This window comes from Rissa tridactyla, chromosome 2 (genome assembly GCF_028500815.1).
Source record: "Rissa tridactyla isolate bRisTri1 chromosome 2, bRisTri1.patW.cur.20221130, whole genome shotgun sequence".
In the NCBI taxonomy this organism is placed as follows: domain Eukaryota; kingdom Metazoa; phylum Chordata; class Aves; order Charadriiformes; family Laridae; genus Rissa; species Rissa tridactyla.
In genome coordinates this window covers 158,621,731-158,648,762 of record NC_071467.1, presented here as the reverse complement: position 1 = coordinate 158,648,762, position 27,032 = coordinate 158,621,731, and the positions used below count along the sequence as shown (strand labels likewise).

The 27,032-nt window shown below is 39.5% G+C and overlaps 1 protein-coding gene across 11 annotated transcripts in view; it reads left to right on the top strand.

Moving 5' to 3' along the window:
• RBM33 (RNA binding motif protein 33) overlaps nucleotides 1-27,032 on the top strand; it is a 102,431-nt gene that overhangs the window by 48,398 nt on the left and 27,001 nt on the right. For 7 of the 11 annotated variants that reach the window (XM_054192068.1, XM_054192070.1, XM_054192071.1 and 4 more), the window contains 5 exons: nucleotides 11,108-11,267; nucleotides 12,176-12,507; nucleotides 13,578-13,826; nucleotides 14,646-14,933; nucleotides 20,887-21,522. In XM_054192068.1, coding sequence (XP_054048043.1) covers nucleotides 11,108-11,267; nucleotides 12,176-12,507; nucleotides 13,578-13,826; nucleotides 14,646-14,933; nucleotides 20,887-21,522 — 1,665 coding nt within the window. Of the gene's footprint in view, nucleotides 1-11,107; nucleotides 11,268-12,175; nucleotides 12,508-13,577; nucleotides 13,827-14,645; nucleotides 14,934-20,886; nucleotides 21,523-24,245; nucleotides 26,581-27,032 lie in introns of those variants that run through there. The other 4 variants (XM_054192075.1, XM_054192072.1, XM_054192074.1 and 1 more) reach the window with 4 other exon arrangements.

Genomic DNA, 27,032 nt, shown 5'->3' with positions numbered 1-27,032 from the left:
ACAACTTGACTGCAAAGCCCTATAATTACAGCACTTAAGATAGTGACGGAATGATGGGCACTTTCTCTTATCAGATCTATAAGTAGTAGCGAGCAGATGCAGCATGAGATCCCTCCAGCTGTCAAATATTGTCAGGCTGGCATAGAGGGAATGCAGTTTAAAATGCAGGTGACATAATACCCAACATCCTCCATTTGCTAGTGGGCTTCTGATTAATCACGATTACCATACATTATCATACCATCAAATTTAATCATATCAATGAATTCCCATCTGCAGGAGGAGCAGCAGCAGCTAAACATGGTGGTAACAGCTATTAAATAAGAGAGAAATAGATGGTTTCTAAATACAGTAACCCTTTAACTTGTCATGCTAGCTCCAGTGCACATGCTCTGTAGATAGTAAAATGAAACTTGTGCATTTATATTTTATAGTTATTGTCATTTACCTTTTTGTTAAGTGATTGCTGTTTAGCACTGCCAAGGAAACCAGAGTTGTAGAATTATTATTTTTTTTTCTTCTGTGTTAACGATGCTAGATTTTCCTCAGTCTCAGTTTTAGTACCTGCTACATACAGAATCACAGAATGGCTGGGGTTGGCAGGGACCTCTGGAGGTCATCTTGTCCACCCCCCTGCTCAAGCAGGGCCACCTAGAGCTGGTTGCCCAGGACTGTGTCCAGATGGCTTTTGAATATCTCCAAGGATGGAAAGTCCGCAAACACTCTGGGCAACCTGTACCACTGCTCGGTCACCCTCACAGTAAGAAAGTTTTTATTTAGATATATTTTCTTATATATAGGTGTGTACGTTGTTTTTTGATATAATTACATGAATGAAACGTGAAGTTTAAGTCATGTAAGCTAAGCACAAATTTTTATCACGGCAAAGTGGAAAAAGTATTACGCATACAGCTATTTAGCCATTAATTAGGCACTGTTAAAGAGATACTTTGCAGAATTCAAGACATAAAGAAATACAATTAAAATATACAATTGACTTCCTACTACAATGCAGTAAGTGTAATCTGGTGTTTAAACACCAAATGGAGAACTAAAATATGTTTATCATAATACTACAGAGTCCTAGGTGATAGTATAGTTCTCTTAAGCTATTTTCACTGAGCTGAGAAAACATTCTTTCAAAAGATAATTCAGTACATTTGTGTCATCACAGTACAAATATATATATATGTGTGTTTATTTATCTTCTACACCTTCGGTTATTGCTAATTCTTTAGAATGAAAGAAGAAAGTGCTTCATTCATTATAAAACAGTGTCATGCTACTGTTTACAATAAAATGAGGTGGTCTAGAGGAATGTTATGGGATGACTGTTGGATACTCAAAAAGGAAAATACGTTCAGGCCTTTGTACGCAGCACATGAGTAGTACCTACAGGCACATTTGGAGCTCTGGGTATGTAAAGTTCTCACGTGAATGTGTTTGCAAGGTCACAGATGTGTAAAATATCTCAAAAATGAGATTTCCGTCCAGAATTAAAAATCAGGAATTGGGTAATTCAACCACTAAATAGTTAGGTCTGAAATGTCATTTTCCAATACAGCTGAAAGTCCAGGTTAGCAGCAATTCTAATATTTGTCTTTGATAAAGCTGGCTGCTTCTTGACTTTTTCAGTAGCAATCTGAGCATTTTTTGATGAAGGGAGAAGCATCATCCCCAAGTCATGTGTATTTATCTTTGAGGTTCTCAGATTGTTTTTAAATTAACCTTAACTGCACCTTCAAGCTTGGAGTGTAATGTAGAAATCCTGAATTTGATATTCGTGATCCAGTTTAGTTCTGACCTCAGAGTTGTTTGTAATCGTTAGTGACGTGCAGGTCACCAAGATACACTAGGTCAATAAACACCGTAATAATATTTCCGTGGAGCATTCTCTGGTAAGTCCAAGGATAAGGTATGAATTTTGTTAGAGGTTTTATCTTATTAGCTCTGAAAGCAGAGGCAGTCCAGAACTTTTGAATCCCTAATTTTTTTACACATCCCTAAAACTGTTAGCTTTCAGCACAAAAAATGTGCACAAGGGTTTCATTGTCTTTAAATAAAACTATTAAAAATTTTAATATAAATTTTTAAAATATGTAATATTTTTAATATTTAAAATTAATATTAAAGTTCACTTTTTTCAAGAGAGACTTCATTCTAAATGGCATTAATGTCTCTTATACTCTTTCTCCAATTTCTATTTGTATTGTACTTAGTTTTAAATAGTTAGCACCACCAAATATGGTGACGTGCTCTTCGACACCACACCCCTGAAGAGGCTTGCACACTAAAGTGAAACTAAATCTTCCAGACAAATTAGTTTAAAATACCTGCTTAAGAAATTACTTAGGTTTGTGTTCGAATCCAAGAGTTTGGGGTTTACTCTTCCTTCAGGCCATGCAGGCTGCTATAACTTTTCTGTCACACTGTTTCTTATTATGGCTTGTCTCTGCTTGCCGGAGACACGCTTCCTTCATCCATATAAACCAGATGGGTGGGAGCGTGGTTTTTCTGCACATCAGCGCTGTTAGAGATTTAAAGCTAGAGTTGGGATTTAGTTAACAATACATTTCCTATGCCTGCATTGCATTTAGGAGTGTTTTCTGACAATTGTTCTTGAATGGGCCCATTTGTCCTGGAGGTTTTCCTTTTCTAACATACATACCTCGATGGTAGAGGAGGTGGAGGTTCGAGAAACCTGTGAATCCTTCTGTGTAGAACTGGACGGTTGTGGGCCATTCTGCTTTGTTGCTTCTCAGAGAAACACACTGAAGTGGGAAGTATTTTTTCCCCATTTACAATATGAATATGTCCCTGCTTGATGTATTAGGGGGGGTTGCCCTGAAACTTGCTGAAAAGGGATACTTTTAATAAACAATTAAACTAATTTTTAGCTTTTATCAAACTGGTTGGGATTGTTTCAGTATGCTGGGAGTACCATCTTTTTCTGTAGTGCCTGTGTCCTTATTTTAGCTATTTGATCATGAGTTAGATTAAATAACAAGGGATTCCATGCCTTTCTCTCCTTGCTTGTGCTGCTTTTCCACAATGAGTGAACTCTATTTTGGGACCTTAAACAGTTAAATCAGGCATTGAAGATTTCTCTTCCAGGTGACCTGGACTTGTGGCTAAACCCCACAACGCACTTTCTTATCACTTGGAGTTGTGTACTATCAAAGAGAAGCTCGTCCAAGTTACGTGGAACGTTATATTAAAAATTACTTTCAACTCAATTGAGGAAAATATCAACCCGTTCACTCAGACTCAGTCTGCCTGTATTACTAGGATCTGTGCAGTCCACATACTTGAATCAGCACTTGCTCTCTCCTTGCGTTTTCCCCTCAGAAAATATATTCCAGAAGCTTTGAAAGGATTCATGTGTGGGTAGCATACAATCATTGTCTTGAGTTTTATGATTACTCTGAACTTTAATTTTTGTCCTTGATTGAAATGTATTTAAGGCATGAATTTTTATATAAGGTCGTCTTAAAATAATAAATCCATTGGGAAAATCATGGTGCTTGTTAGGTTTTAGTTTGCATTGATGGAAAGGAATTCACATCATGGAATTACGTGATTGTCTTAGTCATCATAGGGACACTACTGAGTCATTTAGACTGTATTTAAGGAAATAGAAAAATAAGTTTTATTATAAAATTTCAATGAATCATTCCCTTTCTGTATGCTGTGCACCATAAATGAGAATACTATGAAACTTGAAAGGGAAGAGCCGTGGTTTGTGGGATATGTACATTTCTACTTGCAAATTTTTGAACCATATCCAAGATATATGATGCAGGGCTTCCTACACAAGAGGACGAAAAGTCAATTCCTTGCACCAGAAGGTAGGCATTTTGGGAAAGCTTTTCAAAAAGTCTAGTAGCTGCTGAAATAAGAGGATTAACATCTTGTGACAGATGGCTATAGTTTTAATTGTCATAGGTTATAGTGGTCATTATTCTTTGCATTTAAACCATATAAGAAGAATTAACTGAGTGGCCCTGCTTAACTGTCAATGGGGTTCTCCTAGCTCTTTGCATTTTAAGTGAGATTAATAAATGAAAACATGTTGTAGAGGCAGGCTGTATTTTATTGAAAGATTCATGAAGTTTCAATGACATTGTTAAGGTATTTAATTAGTCTCATGAAAAAAAGTAGAGTGACCCTTTTAGAGAAGCTGATAAGTCATATAATAGCTGTTAGATCCTCTTTATTCCTTGCTTTATAAGATTAACTTTGTGCTAAGCAATTTATGCTAAGTTTTCCCTTTTATTGGTAACCAAAGTTATCTGTGCTTCATGAATAGATTATTGGAGATAACATCATGTAATTAACAAGAGATGCGGAAAAGTAAAAGTACAATTTGTGTAAGAATTGTATGAGAGAGAATGTTAATTTCTTAACTAGGAAGGATATTTAAAGGGATAAAAGGAAGGCAAAATAGTGCAGTTCTTTGAAAGGATTAAAGTAACCTTATCTCGTGTTCTTTCAGAAGGTGGGATTGCCTGAGTGTGTGAAAGTCATGTTCAATGAGCTATTCACAACTCTAATGAATTGTAGACACAAGTTTGTGTTGCATTTTTTTTCCAAAAGTGATTGATAAGGTGTAAGTTATGCCTTAGCTATATTGAATAATGGAAGTTAGTAAAAGGGGAAATTGTACAACCTGCAGGCATGTGGAATTGTATAAAAATGTCAGTCTGAGGTGCTGTAAATTATAGTGTGTGTGGGAGGAAGAGTGGGTACTTTTTTTTTTCTTTGTCAGAGTAAATTTCACAAAATTAAAGGTTTAAGACAATAAAATACCTGTCGGTAGCACTTCAGTGTGCCCTTATCTCTTCCTTTGAAGTATTTCTAAAATGTCTGTGGTTGTGGTCTCTTTGGAAATCCGCACAGAACCCTATTTCCAGTGTAATTTCCTTCTAGACCTCAGTTCTTGTATTCCAAAAAAGATGGTATGTAAGAATTTTCGAAGTCAAATTACACAAAGATAAATGAAATGATAGTTGAACACGCTTAAAACCAGGAAAAAGTACAGACCAAAAATTACTTTCTTTGGTAGTTTAAGAAAAATCTTGCTGCTCAGTACCTTGCTTTTGGTGTTTAGACGTTGCCGTGTTTTCACAGAAGAAAAGAGGATGGGCAGAGCTGTGTCCCCGTGCAGCCCACAGAGCCTTGCTGAGAGGCTGCTCGAGAGCCCTCCGGCCTTCCAAAATTACAACTTCTCTCTCAGGTCTTTGAAATACTAACACCAGGGCTGCAGGTAGTGGTTTAGAAGGGACTACAGTGGTTAAGGACTTCGAGGCCAGGCTGTGGCATGACAGGTACCTGTCTGCTTCAGGTCATCTGCTGTTGATGGGTACATCCCTGCTTCACATCATCTGCTGTTTGCTGATGTGCTCGTTGTGCAACTAGCTTTAAATCGAGCTAAAAATTCCATTTTAGGAGTCTTTCCTTGCAATTTGGTGCACTGTATGAAGTAATCAGTATGATAATGATGCTAAATAATCAATGTTAAGGATACTGAATCAATAATAATGCTACTATATAACCCAATAATGATGAGAAGGGGAGAAGACTCCTCCAAAAATTTACCATACGTGCTCTGCTGGGTCTTTCTCATACGGACATTTGGTAGCTTAGTCTTTGTAACCATTTCTGTATGAATGTGAACCAGCATTATGGGATGTCGCTGGAAAGGCACACAAATATCTTGTCCTTTTCCTCAGTGTCACAGTTGGCCCGAATGTTGGACTGAAAAGTAGAATCATGCAGCCTTGGCTGGTCATAGGAATTTGCAATTCTGTCTTCTGTTAGGTTGAAACCTGTTAACTTGAAAACAGGTATTTTGAAGACTGTTGAGATTTATTAAGTAGGGAAGTTTCCTAAAAGATTTAATAATGGTGAAGTAATAGCTAAAAATATTTTTTTGTAGGGAGTTTTAGTTGATGCTTGTACTGAATAGTTGGTTGTAATTTGAAACTGTCCAGATAGCAAAACCATGAAAAATGGGAATAACTACTGTGCATATAAAAATTTATTATGCATCTATGTTACAGTATGCTTATTTTATCAAAAATGGACCATTATGAAAACTGTCTTTTGCACCTGCTCTTCATTAATTTTTGAAGTTAAATAGCTCTGCGTGGTCTTTTCTACAAAATTCCGGAGGGCACTTGAGGGTTATTAGCAGCAAATACTTGCTGAATGTAGAGTTCAACATTAATGGTAAAATAATCCCCTCTTAAAATTTCAGAATAATAGACAACTACCTCATAACTTAAAAAAATATATCCACTGTAGTTTACATACTTTCTTACTAAAAAAAAAAGTGCATTTGTGTCTGATAGTAAGCAGCTCTGGCTGAACCTTAGAGTTTTAGTTTCACATGTACTGTATAAAATTAATCTATCACACGATCAAACTCCTGTTGGAATTGTCCTGAAAACTTTTTCAGAAGAAAAATCTCACCAGTGTAAAATCTGAAAATACAAGCTTCCCCCTACACATGTTTCTGTAGTTTAGGGCAGATTTTCATTTTGCTCTTTAGGGATAGTAGAAGCAAAGCTTGTTTAGAGGAAAAAGTGGAGGTCAGTCTTTTTTTATGGATGTTAGAAGGAAAAGAATCAGACTAATTTATTTTTTCTTTTTTTAGAAGCAAATATTGGTAGTTCGTTTTTCAGCAAATAACAAATGTCTTTGCAATTAACTTTGTATGATTGGCCTTTGGTTATCAGCGAAGAAATGTGATCAGTCATATTTTAGTAGTTGTGCAAAATGTCATATACGTAAAATTAAAACCTGCTCAGTGATCAAATAAGTAGGTATTTCTTAGTGCTACCCAGTTATCTGTATAGCATGCAGCTCTGCTGCTGTGTGATTTATATCAGCTGTACTTCTGTAGTTTTGCCATTTTTGAAACTTTTAGATTTCGAAACCCCAGCCCTCTGTTCCATTGTGCCTGGAGAAAGTGCTCTGGCAGGAAGCGTCATTGTTTCGCCACTAGCGAATCTTGACGGTGAGGGACAACTCATGTTCCTTGCAGGCTATAGAAAGGATCTTCATGTTCGTTTAAACAAAAAATGGAGAAGGTGGGTTGGATTTAGGACTAGAAAACATTTGTTACCTTTAAAAACTTCTCAGCCTCAAAGTTTAACTGGAATCTTACTCCAAAAGCAAGTGGAAAAAAACCCCCAGAATTCTTAACTGTGGGGGATAGAAAAAGGAGAGAGGCCTATAAGAAGAGTTGCAAACTTCAAATATTTCCTTCTCCCTCTGATTTTGTTGGACTGCGTTGGAGTTATTTTGACCCAAACTTCTATTGTGGAATATAATTGTATGAAATATACCACTACTAAAACGAGGGCAAAACCCTGTTTTCTCAATGTATCTTGGTGGGCATTTGTTGGGAGTTTTGGATAACTATTACCTTATCTTAAAATCGGTGAAAGTACTTAGAGGACAGTAAATATTTGCTGTTTAAATTAAGCCAAATGGACACCTTTGGTACTGAAGGGAGCTTGAAATCAGCATTGCTTATATTTTTAACAGTAAATTATCTTGCTGGTTATTGGTTTCTGTAATTTTTTTTGGTAAGTAAACTATAATGTTATTTTTTTGAAGTGTGACCTTTCTTAGATGTGAAATAACTTTGTCTTACTCAGTTCAAAAACTTAACTAAAGCTTATTTCCTAAGGGTTTAAAGTTTCCTTATGATGGGAAATATAGAGCTGCTCTCAGTGTGTGTGCTGCTTCCAGACTTCAGTGGTTTGAACCAAGAAGTGCTGTTTTTCTGCCTTGATTTCAACCATTTTGGTTGAAAATTTCCGAAGATTGAATTGGTGGCATTCCAAGATTGAAATGGTGGCAAAATACTGATATGCCCAAGTGAGTTATTTATGAATGTTTTACTATTGCTCAATTTTTCAAGGCAGAAAATTGAGTTTGACCGCACTGACGATGTTTGAGTATGTAAGAGCTGTGTGAAATTCAACAGCACTTTCCATGCATTTGCAATTCAGGGCTGCTTTGGGATGAGGTATATCTGGGCATAACAACAAGGGTATGGGGTTGGCAGGAGAGGGAGAGCTGGTATGAAGAAGTGTTTATTTAAAATACAAGTAGAGGATCTTTTTCAAACTGCGCTCTCATTTACTTTTCATTCCCTGGCAAGAAGAAGAGGGGAAATTGGCTGGAGTAAGTGTACGGGCAAGAAAGGCAGGGGCTGGGTTGGGTAAATAGGAGCTCCTGACCGGCTGCCACAAGACGAGACCACCAGCTTGGAGTCAGGGAGCTGGGAAACTGGATGGGGGTTCAGAACCACTAGCTGGGGTTAGGAACCACTGGGCAAAGTGAAAGATGTGGTGGGGATGAGAGAATGTATCTGAAGAGCAAGCAGGATGAGGAGAACAGGCGAATTAGACAAAGAATTAATATTGGACAAGACGCCTGAGCCTGGGTTACAAACTCAGTCATAGAAGTGGAGATGCCTGTTTATTTTGTAGCCTAAGCCTGTATTTCATAACCTAAAGCTGAAACTGAAGTTTGGGAGCGAAGGGAGAGACTGATAAGGATCTGTTACCTCTACCAGGGCAGAATATGTCAAGTTTGGAAGAAACAGGTAGAGGTGACTACGGTCACTGCAGTGCCATTTGGTGCTTGGAAACAAGCCCAGCCAGATCAGTACTGCTGCCAGTTCTTCAGCTCGGGTGGCAAATAAGTGATACTTACACTTTATTAGCCCAGGTTTCAGTAAGTTCCCACATAATTTGTTTCTTGCTGGCTATTTTAGAAATAACTACAATCTGTGTAGGCATACACTGTGTCTAGAGAAAAATACAGGGAGAATTTCAGAGCTTCCAAGTCAAGCTCTCTGAAAATAGGAAAAAGCAGGCTGGCTGTTGAGACCGCTTTCTTTCCCCAGGTGCGATACACTCATGTGATTACGTGCTGTAAATAAGATGCAAGATAAAGACCATCTTGTGTGAAACGGCCCTGATGAACTGGTTTCTCCCCTGCTTCTGTTGCAATGACCTTATGCGTTATCCAGTGATAAACTAATAACTAAATAGCTAAATGTCAGTCGGTTTGCTGGGTGCCTCCCTCGAGGCCGTGTGGCTTGTGGCAGCGCTATGTATTCCTTGGGATGGCTGTAAGAGCAGTGCTTTGAGAAATAGGCTTTTATCACCAAGGCTTCTAAGATGAGGGAAAGCATTTAACCTTAGTTTGAAAGCACCTCTGGCAGCTCCTGCGTGCAGTGATGGTAAAGGCGCGTTTTGGGAGCAAAGGGTCAGGATCCTCAAGGTTTGTGTTCAGTTGCTCTTTTGGCAGTCGGCCAGCGCTGTCCTGCTCGACACCAGGGAAGGGCAATGCAGGTGAACAGCCTTGTTCAGCTAAACCTGAACAGATTTTGATGGGACAAATAAATGTCACTTTCCCCTCTGAAATAGCTCCCTCTTCCTCCGGCTGCTGCTGTTTGCAGATGTCTTGTGAAATTCAAAGGTGTTAGTCTCTTCCGAGGTGGCAAGAATATTTTGCGTTGGTAACTGTTCACTTGCAGAATTGTAGCAGCTCCTCCTACAAACAGTGTGTATGTTCCGAGGACTGTCATGCTTGAGTGTAATATAATGTCTTTCCAATAAATGAAATATCCACAGGAGACTGGCTGACTCGGCGCACTGGCAATGGGATATAGACCCTTTAATCTCTAGGAATGATAAAGTATTTACAGTTGATGACTGTATAATGACATAAAATAAGTAGTCACAGTCTTGCTTCCAAATAAGAGGTCTTAGTATCTCACATGCCCATGTTTGGGTGTTTTCAAGGCAGCCGCAGATTTAATAATGGCTGTGATCCTCAGTGCCTCTCACCTGCTCCTTTCGGCCTTGCCAATCACGGCTGTATCGTGCTGGTAGAAGGGGGTGAAGCTGCTTTGTCTTGTGCTACTTGAGTAGTGAGTAGACTTCAGTTTGCAGGGCAAATACCTATTTTTGCTGTGTTAGAAATTCTTTTCCTAAAATGCTAGTATTTTTGCAGTACAAATAGGGGAGAGTGAGACTGCGCATCTGTTGGCGAGGGCAGTTTAATAGATAAATGATAAGCCACCACAAAAAAGTTTGGTCCTTTGCTGATGACCATGTTTCAGTCTAGCAGAGCGTGTTTGGTCTGAAACCCGTTTCGGGAAGCTTGTCATCAGCAATGGCAAGTTTTAAGATTTAAGACGAGCATCAGACAGACAGAATAGATGCCACCACTCACTTCAGGATCTTCATAAAAGAGGAAAACAAGGATGTTCTTAGATTATTTTCATTACTTACCCGACTTACACATAATAAGGAAATGTTTGTTAATACGATGATTTATGTGAGGCATAGCTTCTTTGGTTTTCAGAGGCTGCCAACATACTTTGTCAACTTTTCATGTAAAAGAAAAAATGATACTAGTGTGAATTACTCAATTAAGTGTGGCTTCTGCTAAGTTCTGCGCTTGGATTAACATCCAAGCAATATGCTCACTTTACATTTAAAAAAAACTTACTGGAGGAAAGATAATGTTGCAGTCTTTCTTAAGCTTTCAGATGGTAAGCCGTGAGTAGGCAGAAGTGTTACTCTCCTGTTATTTCTTTTTGAAAGATGATTTCTTTAATTTTCTGGATACCATAAATTGTCTCCCCCCCCCTTTTTTTTTTTTTTAAGTAAAGCTGCTTCACTTTTGTAGCTTACATTGTACTAAATTGATGGCAAAGAATAGCTCGGTTTAAGAAGATAAATGTCAAGAATGTCTTCTAAAGTAGACATTCAGATTTTTTTGGATTAATGGGAAAGAAGGTCAATAATTGCATGGATTTCAATAAGCTTGAGAAGAAATGGCATTCCTGCGGTGCTAGTGATTATTAAAACATCGTGAATTCATTTCAAGATACTGCGCTCGGGTTTAATATCTCTTCCATTGTGAAAGAATGACTCAGTAAGGGCTGCCAATTTGTACAGATGATAAAAGGGAACTCATAAAGCAATTGTATTTTTAAGAGAAAAAAGTTATAGCAGGCAATAGGAGAATTCCTGGATGGTAGCCTTAATCTTAGTTCTGCCTTATTAAATAGGGCCCTCCAGACTTTCAGCAGCATACGCCTGGACCAGTTCCCACCAACTTCACCCAAGCCCCAAGGCTGCCAATCCAGGACCAGTGGAGAGGGCCACCACCACCGCCACCACCACTCCCTCCTCCACCTCCTCAGGAAAGAGATCCTTTCTTCATAGCAGGTAAGCGTTTGCATTGCCATTAACATAAAAATTCCACTTCTTGTAGTGTGTGCATCATATAATAACATGGAAGTGTTCAGAAGAGCCTGAAGACCAGAAGATCCTTTTTGTTGTAGCCAGACTAGTACATGCCAAAAATTGTGGTGGTCTGGTATCTTTTTACTTCCTTGATGTAATCTTGTGTCTCTCCATCTGTAACTACCATCAATCATACAATCAGTTTATACAGATACAAAATAAAATTAGTATCTAAGTGATTGTTGCAATAAAGTTGTTGTGATTAGTTACATTTTAGATAACTAGTACTCTCCATATGCTTTGGTTTCCACTAGTAACTGTTTAAACTGTCTGGACTTTGTGTACTGTAAGAAATCTGTGTATATGTACTGTAAGAAATTAGCTAAAATATGATACAGCATAGCAAACAGATAGTAAGTGCATGTCTAGTGTGCATATATAGATATATGTATATACCATATATATGTAATATACATATATATAATATATCTTATAGACACTTTTGCACACAAATTATGTAAAAATTAGTTAAGTATCTGGTCAGCAAATGGTATCAACTTTTTATGAGTTCTTGTGTGGTATAAACTGTAATCCCTGGAATCCTTCATTGATTTCATTAAAGTAGAATTTCTAAAAGGTATTGCTAATTCCAGCGAATTACCAGCTGTGCTGGTCTTTCAAGCATCAATTCCTTTTATACACAAGTGACAGAAGTGAGAGAAACATAACCTTGAGGGTAGTTAGCTCTTAAAATTAAAACGTCCCATACAATTTTGCTCTTGACAAATTTTAGCTTGCTTTTCCAAATCAGAATTGAGCTTTAAGTTTCGGAAGTGTGTTTTGTGTCCCGGGTGGGTTGTCATTTAATTGCTTACCCCTGATTCCCACAGATCCGAGGTTTCCGAGCCATCACTTGTTTGAGCAGCGGAGCCCGCCACCGCCGCCACCTCCCCCTCTTCTTAACAGCGCCCATCCCGTCCCAACCCAAAACCCGATGCCATTCAGCCAGCCCGGGCCAGCGTTTAACCAGCAGGGACAACAGCCCGTGTTTCCCCGGGAGCGGCCGGTGCGCCCCAACATGCAGCCTCAGGGTCCTGTGGGGATTCTCCACTTCAACCAGCCGGGTTCGGCCAACCCGCGGCCCTTCATCCCTCCCCGACAGCAGTTCCTGCAGGCTCCGGGACAGCCCTTCCTCGCCGCCCACACCCAGCCCAGCATGCAGGTACGGCCCCGGCCCCGGCCCCGGCGGGGTGAGCGGCGGGGCGGGAGCGCCCTCTGCCGCCCGGCTGCGGAGCCCGGCAGGGAGCCGGGGACCTCCTGAATCGCAGCTTGAAGCGGGTAAACGTTTTGGGGACGTGGAGGGCGCTTCGTGCATCTTTTCATGGTGTCGGTGTTTTGAACAGGGGGAAAAAAAATATCTGACAAACCAACACCAAAACCCCAACCAGTTTAAAAGTCATTAGAAAAGGAGACGAAGGGCGGGACGCCTTACATCTTTCTTCTTCCACATCAGCTGCTGACTTACACTGGTTTACATGTAGAACTACTGTGCACAGCTTCTGTTAATCTGGTTTTTGTTTAGCCTGGTCCATAGTTGTATTCCTGTATCAGGAATAGTGTGGTGAGGAGGACTAGGGAAGTGATCGTCCCCCTGTACTCAGCACTGGTGAGGCCCCACCTCGAATACTGTGTCCAGTTTTGGGCCCCTCACTACGAGGAAGACACTGAGATTCTGGAGAGTGTCCAGAGAAGGGCAGCGAAGCTGATTGAGGGGTCTGGAGAACAAGTCTGATGGGGAGCGGCTGAGGGAGCTGGGGTTGTTCAGCCTGGAGAAAAGGAGGCTGAGGGGAGACCTTCTCGCTCTCCACAGATACCTGAAAGGAGGTTGTAGGGAGGTTGGGGTCAGTCTGTTCTCCCAGATAAGAGGTAATAGGACAAGAGGAAATGGCCTCAAGTTGTGCCTGGGGATGTTTAGATTGGATATGAGGAAAAATTTCTACACCAAAATAGTTGTCAATAGTCAACAGGCTGCCCAGGGAAGTTGTGGAATATCCATCCCTGCAGCTATTTAAAAGACGGGAAGATGTGGTTCTTAGCGATATGGTTTAGTGATGGTTTTGGCAGTGTTAGGTTGATGGTTGGACTATGATCTGAAAGGTCCCTTCCAACCTAGACGATTCTGTGGTTCTGTGGCTGCTTACAGAAGTTTTGAGGACTTGGGAGACTGGAGCTACCTTTCAGGAGTTTATTACCGTGAAATTAAAAACAAATAATCTTTCTCTTCATGTGAAGGGTCCCTTGCATCCTCCATTACAGCCTCAGCCGCAACCTCAGCCTCAGCAGCACCATCACCAGCAGCAGCAGCAACACCATCACCAGCAGCAGCAGCAGCAGCACCATCATCATCTCCAAGGGCCACCACAGCCCTTAATGCCCATGAACCAACCACAGTTCAGGCCTCATATGCAGGCCACGCAGCAGCAGCCAAATAACAACAGGATGCAGTGTCAGCCACGACAGGGTCCAATGAAGCCAAGACATGTAAGTACCACATACATCAGTGTTACCTTGCATAGTTTTGCTTGGGTAACAGGCATGTAAACACAGGTTTCAAAACTCACAAGCATCATTTCTCGGACCCATTTATTCCATCCTTCTCTGTCACCTTCTTTCACCATTTCTTGCTCCTTTTCTGCCTTGATCATTTTATAACCTACATCCAAAAATACTATGTGTGTCTTTCCCTTTTTATTTTCTCCTCCAGTCTTCAGTGTTGTTCTTGATCTGGGTCCAGTAAGAGATGATGCAGTTGGCCAAGAACTGGCAATAAAGGGTTTTTTGGACGATAGGTTTGCTTAGTAAGATTTTAAAACTGCTCATAGTCTGTGATTACGGGGGAGCCCAGTTCTCTGTCACTGGCTTTCAGTTTGAAGGCCTCTCTGTACCAGTGCTAATAAGCTTTCTGGTTCAGGTAGTGCTATTCACGTCTTGGGAGTTTGCTCCAGTGCAGCGTATTCTGTTGCTCGGTAGGTTGGGGTAGCACAACAGTCTGAAGCAGCGCTGAGACAACATGACTGTAGTTTACAATAATTGCTTTGATTAGGAAAATAAATCACTCAGTGAAGCAAATTTCTGAGAAAGATGTTAAGTGAGATTCAGTTTTCCTTTTAATTAAAGAAAAATAAAACCATTTTTAAAATGTTCTCACTTCTATAATTTCTCTTTTCACATTGAAAATATTGTGCGTCTTCGAAAAGCGTTTTCCCCCCCCAATTAACCGAATCATGAAAATGTGAAACAAGAAACGCTTTAGTCTGGTTTGTAATGAAAGTCTGCATTTTTCAATTTTCTGCTTTTCAGAATACACCATCACAAAATATTGTCAAGCGTCCAAATCAGCAGCTACAGTCAACTGCTCCGAGAAATAGTAACTTGCGTGAGTTGCCAATAGCACCATCACATGCTATGGAAATGAGTAACAACAGGCGACCCTCTACCCCAGCTGCTCAGGTCAAACCTATTACCAGCACAGTGTCTGCCACCAAGTCTGTATCTGCTGTCGGAAACTCTCAGGGAAGGCCTGAGATGAAAGCTAAAACAATCACACCAGTGGGCCAAGCAAAATCAGAAGTAAAGTCTGAACCAGAGGTAAGGTGCTTTTTTTTTTTTTTTTTTTTAAGAAAAACCAAACAAACAACAAAAACCCACAAAAAACTACTACCTTTTAAAAAAAACTCCCACTTTCTCTAGTCTGGCTTGCGAACTGTAAGCACACTTAATGTATTACTCACCCAATACTTTCTGGTGCCACTAGAGGCCTCCCTTCTGAGTTGCACTTTCCTCTTCAATGTGATAACAAAACCAGTCTCCATTGCCAAAAAAAAGGTTGGCAGGGCTGTGGTGAGTCTGTTTTGTAGGAGGAGGGGTCATTCCTACTATGAAAAGGCAGAGGTTGAGTAAAGGTCATCAATGATACAAGCCTCTGAAATACCTATTGTGCCCATTTTTATCTTCCAGGATTATATTATCTTTTTTTTTTTCCAGATAATCTCATTCTTCTAAGTCAGAAAGCCTCTTCTTTTCCATTTCCTATCATGTTTTATGGCTTAAAAAAAACCAAAACAAAAACGACTATTTGGAGAGTTATCTTCCTCATCAGCCTGTTTCCTTTAGGCTGCTCAGTCTTCTCTAGGGTCTTGAGCACTCATGGGGGAGGTTGCAGCTGCATGGTTCATGGAGCTTTTTGCTCTTGAAGAAGGAAATCTCTCTTTTACGAAACCCTTTGGCATGAGGGAAAATAGGAGATGCTCTCAAGTTTTTGATTTTAGAGAAAAAGATGGTGTTTGCTCTGCTAGTATTCTGCGTAACCAAAAAGTGAGATGCCAGTGTTCTGGGCTCTGCTAGGTCATGCAGTGTGAACAGATGACCGTTCCTCTGCACAGATCCTCCTGGAAGCTAGAGAAGACTCTCCATGGGCACTGTTAGTGTGAGAGAGTGGGTAGGATTGCACTGATGGCATTGTTAATCCTAAACATCAAGAGGTGCCAGAGGAATGTGATGGCAATACACGCCCTGTATGATTTCTGTGTCAGGTTATTCTGAGGAGAACTGTAAATCTTGATAGTTTAGTTGACCATGAATCTTGTCTCAAGGACCAGGTTTTCTTCAACAACTGTTGGAAAGCTTTAATTGTGATAATACTGCCTTCCCTTTAAGCTGCTTGTGATTAGCTTTTCATCTTGTTCTTGAATTAGGGATGGTCATAACTAATTTTCACAAATGAGGCACAAAAGAAACCCATAGCTAGCAGAGTTTGACCTCCTGTGCACTTGCTTTTCAACAGGAATAAAAAAAATAAATCCTTATTTCAGCTTTTCAGCTTTTAATTTTGATCTTTTTTTTTAAAAAAAAATGACTTAAGTAATCCCCTTCCCCTCAATTCAGTCTCTTGGAATAATCTAAGTCACAGAAAATGCAGTACCTCTTACAGAAGTTTCTTGTCTTTCAGGCCATTAGTAAAGGTAAGTTTTGAAGAGCTGTGCAAAGGCCTCCCCCTCTGCAGAATCTTATCATTCTTTCATAGTTTAGTCATATGAAATTTAAGGCATTAGTTCCGAAATATCTCTGGCAGTGTTTAGAGAAATTAACAAGTGTTTTATCTCTGCTCTTAATTTAAAAAAAAAACAAACACAAGCAAAGCAGGTATCTTGCTCTCTCCATTTTCAGTTTTAAACATATCCTAATCTTTAATTCTGAAACTAATTAATCTTACTCATTTGAATTCTTGGTTTTACAAATTAAGCTATATTTCTATATCAAAGCTGTCTTTGAGAACAGTTTGGTGTGTGTTTCACGTACGTTTTTGCAAAACAGGATAAAAAAAAATTGTTGCCTTGGAAAAAGTGATGTCTTCTAGTGTTTCCTGTTATCAACTGTAAAAGTAAAGCCTTTTGTAGATACACTTGGCAAGTATGAGAAAAGCGTGTGAATCTGTGCGTGCACAGAACCCTTCTCCTTTCAAAGCGGACCTGAAATAGAGCCTTGTGCTGCAAACAGCAGTGTAGTAGCAGTTGTCCTTTTTCAGGTGTACCGCTGCGTTAATCTTGTTCACTGATGCCACTTTGTCACTTCTACAAACAGCGCTGCTGCACTATAATGTTCATTTCTAAGCATTTAATCATATTTTTCACTGTTGTTGTAATGTAGGTTATTACATTTCTCTCCTTAAGCAGATTGTAATGTTTTCCAGTCTTTTTAACGTGTTTTTCTTCTAATTAGCTAACTTTGTCCTCTTTTTCTTTCTGTGAACATGAGAAAGAGTTAAGTTCTATCATCTTTTCTAGCTGTATTGCTCATAACTGAATTAGGCAAGTGTCTTCAACTGGAAAATTGTTAAGACTTTTCTTTGCATCCTTCTTCCTGAAGAGTCAGTGGCCATATTTATGAATGCCCTATCATTCAGGAAGCACCAAAAAAATAGCAATATTGGCTTTTAAAGGTTTTGCTTACCTTCAAAATAGGTATTTGAGGGACTTGCAACCTGAGTGACTAGAAGATTAAACACTGTATTTCTACTTTACTACTGGTATGCTAGTGTTCCTGTTCCTGTGAGGCTGCAAAATACTTTAAATGCCTTTGTCTGTTTTTGCAACAGCTGTAACTCTCCACGATTTACACTTGCATATCCTCAGTCAGAAAAATCATTTTGTCAATGAAATTGGAAAGGATGAGTGATGACTGTAGGCCTAATTCTGCTTGTGTTGAGGTCAGTTTAGGATAAGAGGAATTAAGGCAGTAGTAAGCATTTTTGAGTTTAAAGAAGGGGGAGAATGTAGAAAGGGGATGTGGATCTCTTCGGAAGAAATGTATTTTGGAGCTCAGAGCAGGAAGAGAAATTAGCAGACCACTGCATAATCATAGGTGTACTGATGTTACTACTTCTGTTGCAGTTAATGACCCTGATGTACTGAAAGAAAACTTTCACATTCCATTCTCCCAAATCCAGTAAATTTGAAGTTGGGTTGTTGGGTTTTATGTTGTTGTCATTTAAAAAATGACTTGCAATATGGAAAATAGTTGCTGTTACGTTGCTATTGGAGCAAATCTTTCTAAATACTTTTCATATTTTTGGAAATTAACTACCTGAAGAATTGTACATGTCTAAATTTGAGTTTTCTTCAGTGTAAATAGGTTTAATTTCCAAATTTTTATAATGGTGCCTCCTGTCTTGTGCTTAGAAGATTCTTCTTATCACAGTCTTTTTCCAGTTGGAAGATCACAAGAGGGCAGTGTGCTTCTCAAAGAAACCTTGTTCTTAGTTCTCTCCCTGTTTGTCCAAGAAGCACAGCACCTGCGTGTTGTAGTGTGACTCATACCATCCGAGGGTTCGGGAGCTGATGTCATCAGTAATGTGAAAGGTGTGGTATCTATGTAGGTGCCTTTATTTAAGATACTTTGTGGTTTTGAACACAAGCAGACAAATGATGTAATTTGGATCTGGCCTTACCTTTTATGAAGACTTGTCATGAATTTTTGGATAAATGATTTTAGCCTCTCTTGCTTCTAATGTTACAACTGAAAAAAATAAAGATAAACCTGCTGAATAGATTTGTGTATATGCCACAGATCAAACCGTTTTGATTGCTCTGTCCTTGCAGCCATTCTACTGAGGGACACAAGTGAGCCTGGTTACATGATTCCTTTCTTGTTCCTTGATAGCAAACCAGAACTGGTTATAGCATCTCGTTCTAGAGTCTGCATTTAATTCTACGAACTGCTTTGCATCTCTGGCCTTGTACTCTGTAGTCTCCTGTAAACAGAGGAGCCGTATACAATATACCATTTCTTCACGTTGTGGTGTTTTCTACAGAAAAAAGTGAAGTGTCAAGCGTTTATCTGGGAAAAAGGCTGCTTCAAGTTCTGCTTCTTCACCTACAGATAATGTTGCTTTTGGCAGGAAACTTCCAAACACAATCTGTGAACTTTAAGACATCTTTGAAGGATGTCTGCTTTCTCCCAGTTGTTTTCTTTTTGGGTTTTTTGTTTGTTGCTTTTTTGTTTTTGTTTCGGCAGTGCTCCTGCTTGTTGGATAAATCTGTACTGGGCTTATTAAACTAATGGGATAAAAATGATTAACAGTAGGCTTTGCGTACTGTTTCCACCTTGACCCAACGTACTGTCTTGCCTGTTCTGTATGATATATACACACACACGCACTCCATAGTATAGTGTAAAATATGAGGTGCTCTTAAAGCCAAGCAGCAGAGGATTTAACTACCCTTGTTTTCAGCCTAGTGAGGAGTTTGCTGCCCATTCTAAATCTGTGGTGTTGGGTCATTGCACAACTAATTCCAGTTAAACCTCACTCCTTATTCAAATACTTTGTCATATTGTTTGGTCTTACTCTATCTGCAAGGGTGCATTTTACTGAGTACTTAATAGTAGTAGCAACTTGTTTATAAAGATAAAGGATTTAGCTCTGTCTACAGCCCGTTAATGGTATGTGAAGCGTTCTCCTAAAAAGAACAGTGTTAGACCTCATCTCAGAACTATAGCCTATATTTAAAAAAATAAATAAAATACTAAAATCCAGTTTTGTTGAAGTCTTATTTTAGCCATTGTGTTTCAGTGTGAGATATGCAACTATTTCTTACTGTAGAAATAATCCCTATTATCAGTAGGTGCTCAGGGAAGAAGCCATTACATCTAAAGGAAGCAAGCATTCAGGATTTGTGCATCTGGATTCTATGAGTACAAATATTGCTCTGCTGGGCTTTTATGTCCGTGAACCAACTTTATGGTTGGATTTGTTCTGCTGTTTTTTTCCCTTGGGTTGGGGAGGATTCTGGGACATACCAGGGATAAGTGTGTTTGAATTTAAAAGAAGAAAATTTAGAAATTGTTGTACATTTGGGTCCTATATGTGCAAAAAATGACGTTTGTGTTGACAAGAACTTGCGCCCAGTTACTGCAAGGTAAATAACTTCCTAACGGATTCTGGTATTTGAGAAATGTTTTAGCATTCTTTCTGTTGTAATTTACCAACATGCAAAGTGTTGTCATTTTGAGAGCCTGTTGTTTTTGTTAGGGGCAATCAGGTTATCTCGAGTAGAATGCTATGCTCATTACCATCTGTAAGCAGTCTCCACAAGTCTCTATCTTAGTATTTCAAACAGCTGAAAATAAAAAATAATGTAATGAAAAACCATGCTTTGTAATTTCGAAAAATGCATGTGATTGATCACAAAAGCAATTTGATTTCTTTCCTAGGATGATGAGGATCTGCATTTCCTTGACTTTGTCCATTTTTATACAGCTTTTCATAAGAACTCGTTGTGCCAAAGTTGAAGAATCTTTAGAAATTTGATGGTGTTCAATACTTTCGGGAGGGCCCAGGGCTGGAATATTAAAGGCATTCTCTATATACCATTAATATTCTAACGCTGCATTTGGCAACATTTTGATTCTGAAGAGAGTGCACGAGTTCAAGGTCACAGAGATTGACTTGTGCTGTTCATTATAACCAATTATTGTGTGACAAATGAGTTTGAGATCAGGCTGAAAATTCTGTGAGAAAAATCAATAGTTCTAATCAGGGCCTTTCAGGTCATTTACCACCCTACCTTTTGTTACTTTGTCAGAAAAGAGCAAGATAAAACCTGTGTGACAGTAGGTTGCCTTCGTATTGTTGCTTTCCATTTGAAACATATTTTGATATCTAGAATTATATTAATAGTTTAATTGGTTTTAGAAACTTCCAAATGAGTTCCAATTTGTAAAACTTAATAATATTTTTTTTTTTTTAGTATTCTGATAAGATTTCTCAACTGGTATTATAGCTTTTTTTCTTTTTTTTTCCCCTGGCCAGGAAGTAGTATATCTAAGTTCTAAACCAGATTTGAGCTGTTCATCTGTGATGAATAGCAAATAAACTGTACCAGCAGATACACTCCTCTGATAGCCTTAGTTTGGTGTCACGGATAATTTAAAAAGCTCTTCAGAGAGTTAAAGCTTTATGACATCTGAAACAATTTAATGTTGTTTTGACCAAGCTGGACATTTATTGAGAACTTTATAAATTAATTTGTATTTTCCTTTGTAGTATCCAGATGAAGATGAAGAAACTAGACTCTATCGTTTGAAGATAGAAGAGCAGAAGCGTCTGAGAGAAGAAATTCTGAAACAAAAGGAGCTGAGACGGCAGCAGCAGGCTGGCGCTAGGAAGAGAGAATTGCTGGAAAGACTGGCGCAGCAGCAGCAGCAACCTTCTACGCAACAGTCCTACATGCAGCAGGAGGACGACGACTCTGAGTTCCCCGCCAATGGCAGCCCTTACATCCCCCACTCTGGCTTACAGACCAGGCAAAATGTGAAAAACAGACTCCTTGTTAAAAAGCAAGATATGGTAGTTCCCAATATCCAACCCAAACCCACAGATTTCCCACAGGTCGGGGGGAACATGCATTATCAAGGACAGCAGCTGAAGCCGGTGAAGCAGCTGAGGCAGACTAGAACAGTTCCTCCCAGTCAGCCTCCGGCGCCGCAGAAAGCGTTACAGACCAAACCTGCTGCAGCATCACTGCCCCCGACACAGACTGCTCGAGTGGCTTCGGTACCAGCAAGGCCCCAGGAACTGAAACCTGGCGTGAAAAGGACTGTCATGCAGCGGACAAACAGTGGTAGTGGAGATGGGCCCCATGTCGGCAGCAAAGTCAGGGTGATTAAGTTGTCAGGAGGGGTAAGTTTCCAAGGCTCATCTCATGTCTGTGTGTCGTCATGGTTTGTTTTTGTGTGTTTCATTCTGTGTAATCCCAAAATAAAAAATGGGCTGAAGATAATAAGGGAAGTAGCAGGTTTAGCAGACCTAATAGGCCATATTTTATATTTTCAGAACTGTAAGTTATTGGCAGTTATTCAGAAATTCATGTTTCCTGTAATGCTTTACTGTCAGGCTGTTACCTCTGAGATCACATTGAAATAATACTACTTTCTTTTGAGTTTTGAGTCGTAACTTGAGTCTGAATGACTCCTCAACTGTGAGCACCTTTTGCTTAAGGTTGATAGGTCTGATAACTGGTCAGATAAAAAGATTTGGCTGGCTGTTTTTAAGGTCCAGTTAAAACACTGCACTCTGCTTATTTGGTATTTGAAACCACCTAAAGTTGTGTGCAGATCCTGGTGTTAGTGTAGTTTCTGCACTCAAGGGAAGATTGTTGTCATTTTCTTGGGAAGCGTGTTGTGAAACTAATTTAAGCAGTGTATTGGAGGGGGATGTTTTCTGGTAGAGGCTGGGTTTAAAACGTTACCATTTCACTTCTGCATCTAAATGAGATTTCCTTATCTTTTGATGAGGGGTCTATTATCTGCAGAGTGTCCCTTGAGCCACGGGTGTTGTGGAGGACTCACAATGCTGGTCTTGATGGCAGTGTGCATATTTAAGATCTGGGGCTTTGGTTAGAAAGTATCTCGACCAAATTTCTTCTGTCTTAGTGAAAAGACAAGTTAATTTGTTAGGGCTGTAAAGAAAACAAGATGAGGGGACATAGCAAGATTGTGTTGTCAGGGTGAAATCTGTCCTCAGGTTTATGCTGAAGAGGAAAGAAGGAAATGCGGTTTAATACTGTCATACACTGGAGGTGATTTTTTTGGAAGAATGCTTCTTAAATTATTTGGAGCATTAATTAGGGAAACTTGCAGAACTGCTGTAATCTGTAATGAAGTGAATGGTGTTTTAACAGGCACTGAACAAGGCCTTGGACGCTAGGCTGTACTCCGTAGAAATGGGGAGGAAGTTGAAATGCCAGTCTTAACTGTTTTTAAAAATGTTTTTCTACAGCTCATAAAACTTAAATACACTTAAAATTGTGAACTGCATTACGACCACATGGTCTTTCAAAATAGTAACATAAATGGCCTTACTGGCTATGTAGAGCTGACAACAACCTCACTTGGAGGATGTCTAATTCCTCAGACACAATAACTTAAGGACAGAAGAATACAGTACAAGAAGTTGAAAGAAATTGTTTCTGTTGGGCTAAAAATATTTATATATAAATATGTCTGCAGGAATCCCAGTGGCCTGCAAGAGCTGACAGGTTTGTTGTTCATGAATAATTGAATAAAGCAATCATGCACAACTTCTTTTATTATGTGGCGAAACAAAACAATGCCAGTCACCGCTGTATACAGCTCTTCGTAACAAATGGTTATCAGTGCCCACAGTAGCATTCACGATGAGATAATTTTTATCATAATGCTCTGTTTCAGAAAAGCATAAATGATTTGTTTCAGATAAGTCTTACGGTAAGCAAGAGCAATTAGCTTTATTAAATGCATGTGTAACCACTCTTCCATTGTCTACAGGAAAAGACTTGCTCTGTCCTTCTTAAATTTCAGACACTAAAGTTTTAGCAAGGTAACACAGGTTCTTTACATGTAGCCTTTGTTACTTTTTTCATATTGCTGTGGACATTTGAAGTTTTCCTTCCAGCTGTGGAAGAAAAAAAGCAAGCATTGCAATTAGCTGTTTAGCCCTGATCAAGATAGTTGATTAATTTTTAATCAGTTAGTGACAAGCTGAATCTATGACTTTGTTTCTCTGACCACACAAGGAAAAAGAAAAAATTGAGCAGCAGGAGGGCCAATCTTGTCCGTTTGGACAGGATTTTAAAGAAGAATTAAAAGCTGCTTTGACTCTGAATACTATAAAGATCACAGATCCTGTTTAGTTTTCCATTTGTAGTGTTTAGTCCTACCACATGCTTTATTTATTTTCACAGATTTTTACCTCAACCCTAAATATAAAGCAAAAGTTAAATTTCATTTTTCCTAGCCGTTCTCCGTAGTGTGTAATAGTCCTTCAGCTAATTCCCTGCCTTTGGCCAAAGTGATGGCTCGTATCCCTTATGGATGTGCGCTAACTTGATCCTGCATTTGAGCAGCCCTGCTGCTTCTCTCAGTCTAATCATTTGCACCCTTCTTCCTTTCTGTAGCTCTTTTGTGCAGAGGTGTTTTGAATACCCGTGTACGAGTGAGATGCCTTGCGCTTAGACTTAGTGCGCCTTCCTTTTCAAAGCTCTCTTGGTTCGTATCGGTAGACTTGGAAAGTCCTTTTTCTTTCAGCCTGCCAGCCATGGTACTGCACAATAGTGGAGTTGTCAGTTGAAGGAGCTGATTGTGGCCAGACCCCTACTAACTCTGTCTAGAGCAAATTGACCTAAACCAGGAGCTGGAAGCAAGGGCTGTTCTAGATATAGTAGGACCATCCGTAGAACAGGATTAAATGGGGTTGCGTTACTGATGATGTTTTTGTGTTTAACAGTAAAGGAGATGTACTTGGTGTGTTGGTGAGATTTATGGTGTACAAGTACTGTCAGAAGAGAATGGTTTCTTCTCTTGAGGGCAATATCTTTCCCAGTCTAAGCTTCTAACTATGTTTATTTGTGTTGCTGGGCATTGCAGTACTACTGAGGATCTCCGACCTCCAGGTAGAAGTATCACTTGTTACTTAAGGTAAAATGGCCTTTTATCTATTTCCACAATATTCTGTCTTGAGAGGATTTTGCTTTTTAAATATTTGTATAGAATTGTAGGAATTACTAATTACATTCCAATAAATATTTTGTCTGCTTTATTTGATGCATCAGAGGCCTTAATTTATGGCTTCTTATATTTAAAGAAAAGGCAAGTAGAAAATGATTCAGCGTTTCCTGTATGTCAGACTGAGATAGTTGGGATTGTTCAGCCTGGAGAAGAGGTGGCTCTGGGCAGACCTTATAGTGGCCTTCCAATATCTGAAGGGAGCCTACGAGAAAGCTGGAGAGGGACTTTGTACAAGGGCATGTAGTGATAGGATGAGGGGTAATGGCTTCAAACTGGAAGAGGGTACATTTAGATCAGGTAACAGGAAGAAATTTTTCACTATGAGGGTGGTGAGGCACTGGCACAGGTTCCCCAGAGAAGTCGTGGATGCCCCATCCCTGGAGGTGTCCAAGGCCAGGCTGGATGGGGCTTTGAGCAGCCTGGTCTAGTGGGAGGTGTCCATGCCCGTGGCAGGGGCGTTGGAACTAGATGGTCTTCAAGGTCCTTTCCAGCCCAAACCATTCTATATCAAAGTGACAAATGTTAGGTACCATCATTGATGATTTTGTCTGATGCTTTTTAAAACAAATTCCCTTCCCCCCTGATACTGATATTCCCATCCCTTTCTAATACTCCTGTAATTTTTGCAGGAATGACAGCACAGTGAATAGTTTCCAATTTTAACTACTCCTTAAAAGGTTATGTTCCTGGAAAGTGACTCACTGCTTAATGATTAGCAGGTGAATTTTGAGGTTTGTGTTGGTTTTTTTTTTCATGGAGGTCCAAACATGTTTTGATGGATCTGATCTGCTTTATGGATTTGTGGCACATCTTCAGAGCCATCCTTTCCAGATACAGGAGTTCAGCATATTTGCTAAGTATTCATACTAGTATGTTTTCCTAAGAAAACGTCTAAGATTTGCCTGGCTTTGTGAGGAGCCTGAAGTCAATCCTAAGGATATGCATGAAGATAAACTCAGTGAGGTTGCAGAATGTTGCTTGTTGGGAACACCCTAATAAGTCGTCTAAGAATGTGATAATAAAATTACAGAAAATGGGGTGAAAGGACCATGGAAATAACTTATTCTGTTTTGAAGGGGGAGTGAACTCTGTAGCATTCCTGAAAGAGTTGACCAACCTTTTTCTGAGATCTCATTATTGGAGATTTCTTGGGCCATCTATTCCAGTGTCTAACCTTTATGTTTAGGAGAATTTTCGTTGTGACCAAACCACATTTTCTCACTGCCATTTTGAATCTATGACTAATTGTATTATACTTCAAGAGACAAGGAAAAGAATTTATATCCCAGTTTGGCTGGCTGTCTCTTTGAAGATCTCTCAACTGTTTCTGCGCGCTCATGTCCTTCGCTCCCTCTTGATGGGGCATGTTTTACTAACACCTTGGCTGTTTGTGGTGGTCTCCTTTGGGCTCCCTGTGATGAGTCTGTCGGTAGATAGTTCTAGTACCAAGTGCAATTGAATTCCTTGAGCCAATATGTTAGAGGTGTCTTTAGTCCTGGAAGAACAGGTTTGTACCAGCTACAACCTTATATATCTTAAGATCTTATGAAATATGTGCCGAACATGTTTTTCATTTAGTTGGAGGTTCTGTGGGGAAATGGTAGTATCTTAAAATCTCTGTATCGTTCAGTCGTCTTATATTGTTGTTGGGTGATTTCTCTCTAGCCACAAAATGGCCTGCCATGCTCAGAGAGATGTGTGTCTGTCCCAAACGCCTGAAAATCCTGGTTCTTATGCTGCAACGAGAACACACCATTCTTTGTCTCTATGGAAAACTGCACAATGAGCTTTTTTCTTAAATACATATATATAAAAATACATTAAAATCTCAGTGTTCCCCGTTGGTTTAGAAGCAGTATCTTACTCGCGATCTTAATTCCTGAAAACCTGAAATGCTTCATCTGAAACGCTCGAAGAAAGAGTTGGCAAGTTCTCTTGTTTTAAAAGCCTGTCACAAAAACTGTTCTTGGATTGTAAAAAGAAAAACGGAATGGAAGATACACAACTTTATTCGTATTTAGAGTAATTGGGAAGTGTAAGAGATGAATATGGAGTTCTAAATATGGAAAAAGATACTTACTGAGATGATTCTTGTTTGATAATGTAACCTTATCAACAAACTTTGCTTAATGTTTGTACTTGTTTCTACTTGCATGTGTATGTTCGAGTTTAATTAAAAATGTTTGACTTGAAAGCTCTATAGCGCCTTTCATCTAAATATGTCAGGAATCACGAATGCTTAAGATTTTTGGCATTTGCGTGACAAGTTCCTGAGGGAGCCCTTCACCCAGCTCTGCAGCGCTACCGGCTGCCAGAACCAAGACAGGAACTCCTATGGTATATGGTTCTATTACTTTTTAAGAAGCAGGAGAACAGCATTGTGTTTATTCGTATCCCATTATTTGAAGGAGCCATGGATAATGTCCATATTCTATCAGCAGTGGACTGAGGGAGCTGCAGAAGCCGTGATACCTGAATGCCCAGATACCGTGTTTGTCACTTGGAGAGTGTCAAAATGGGCAAGACCTTTGAAGCAGTACTGATGTAAATGCTGTTGAAAAAATACTCTGCCTGCCACAGCCTGCAAGATTTCACCCTGGAAATATTTCACAAATAGACATTGATTTCTTAATTCCACCAAAAGGA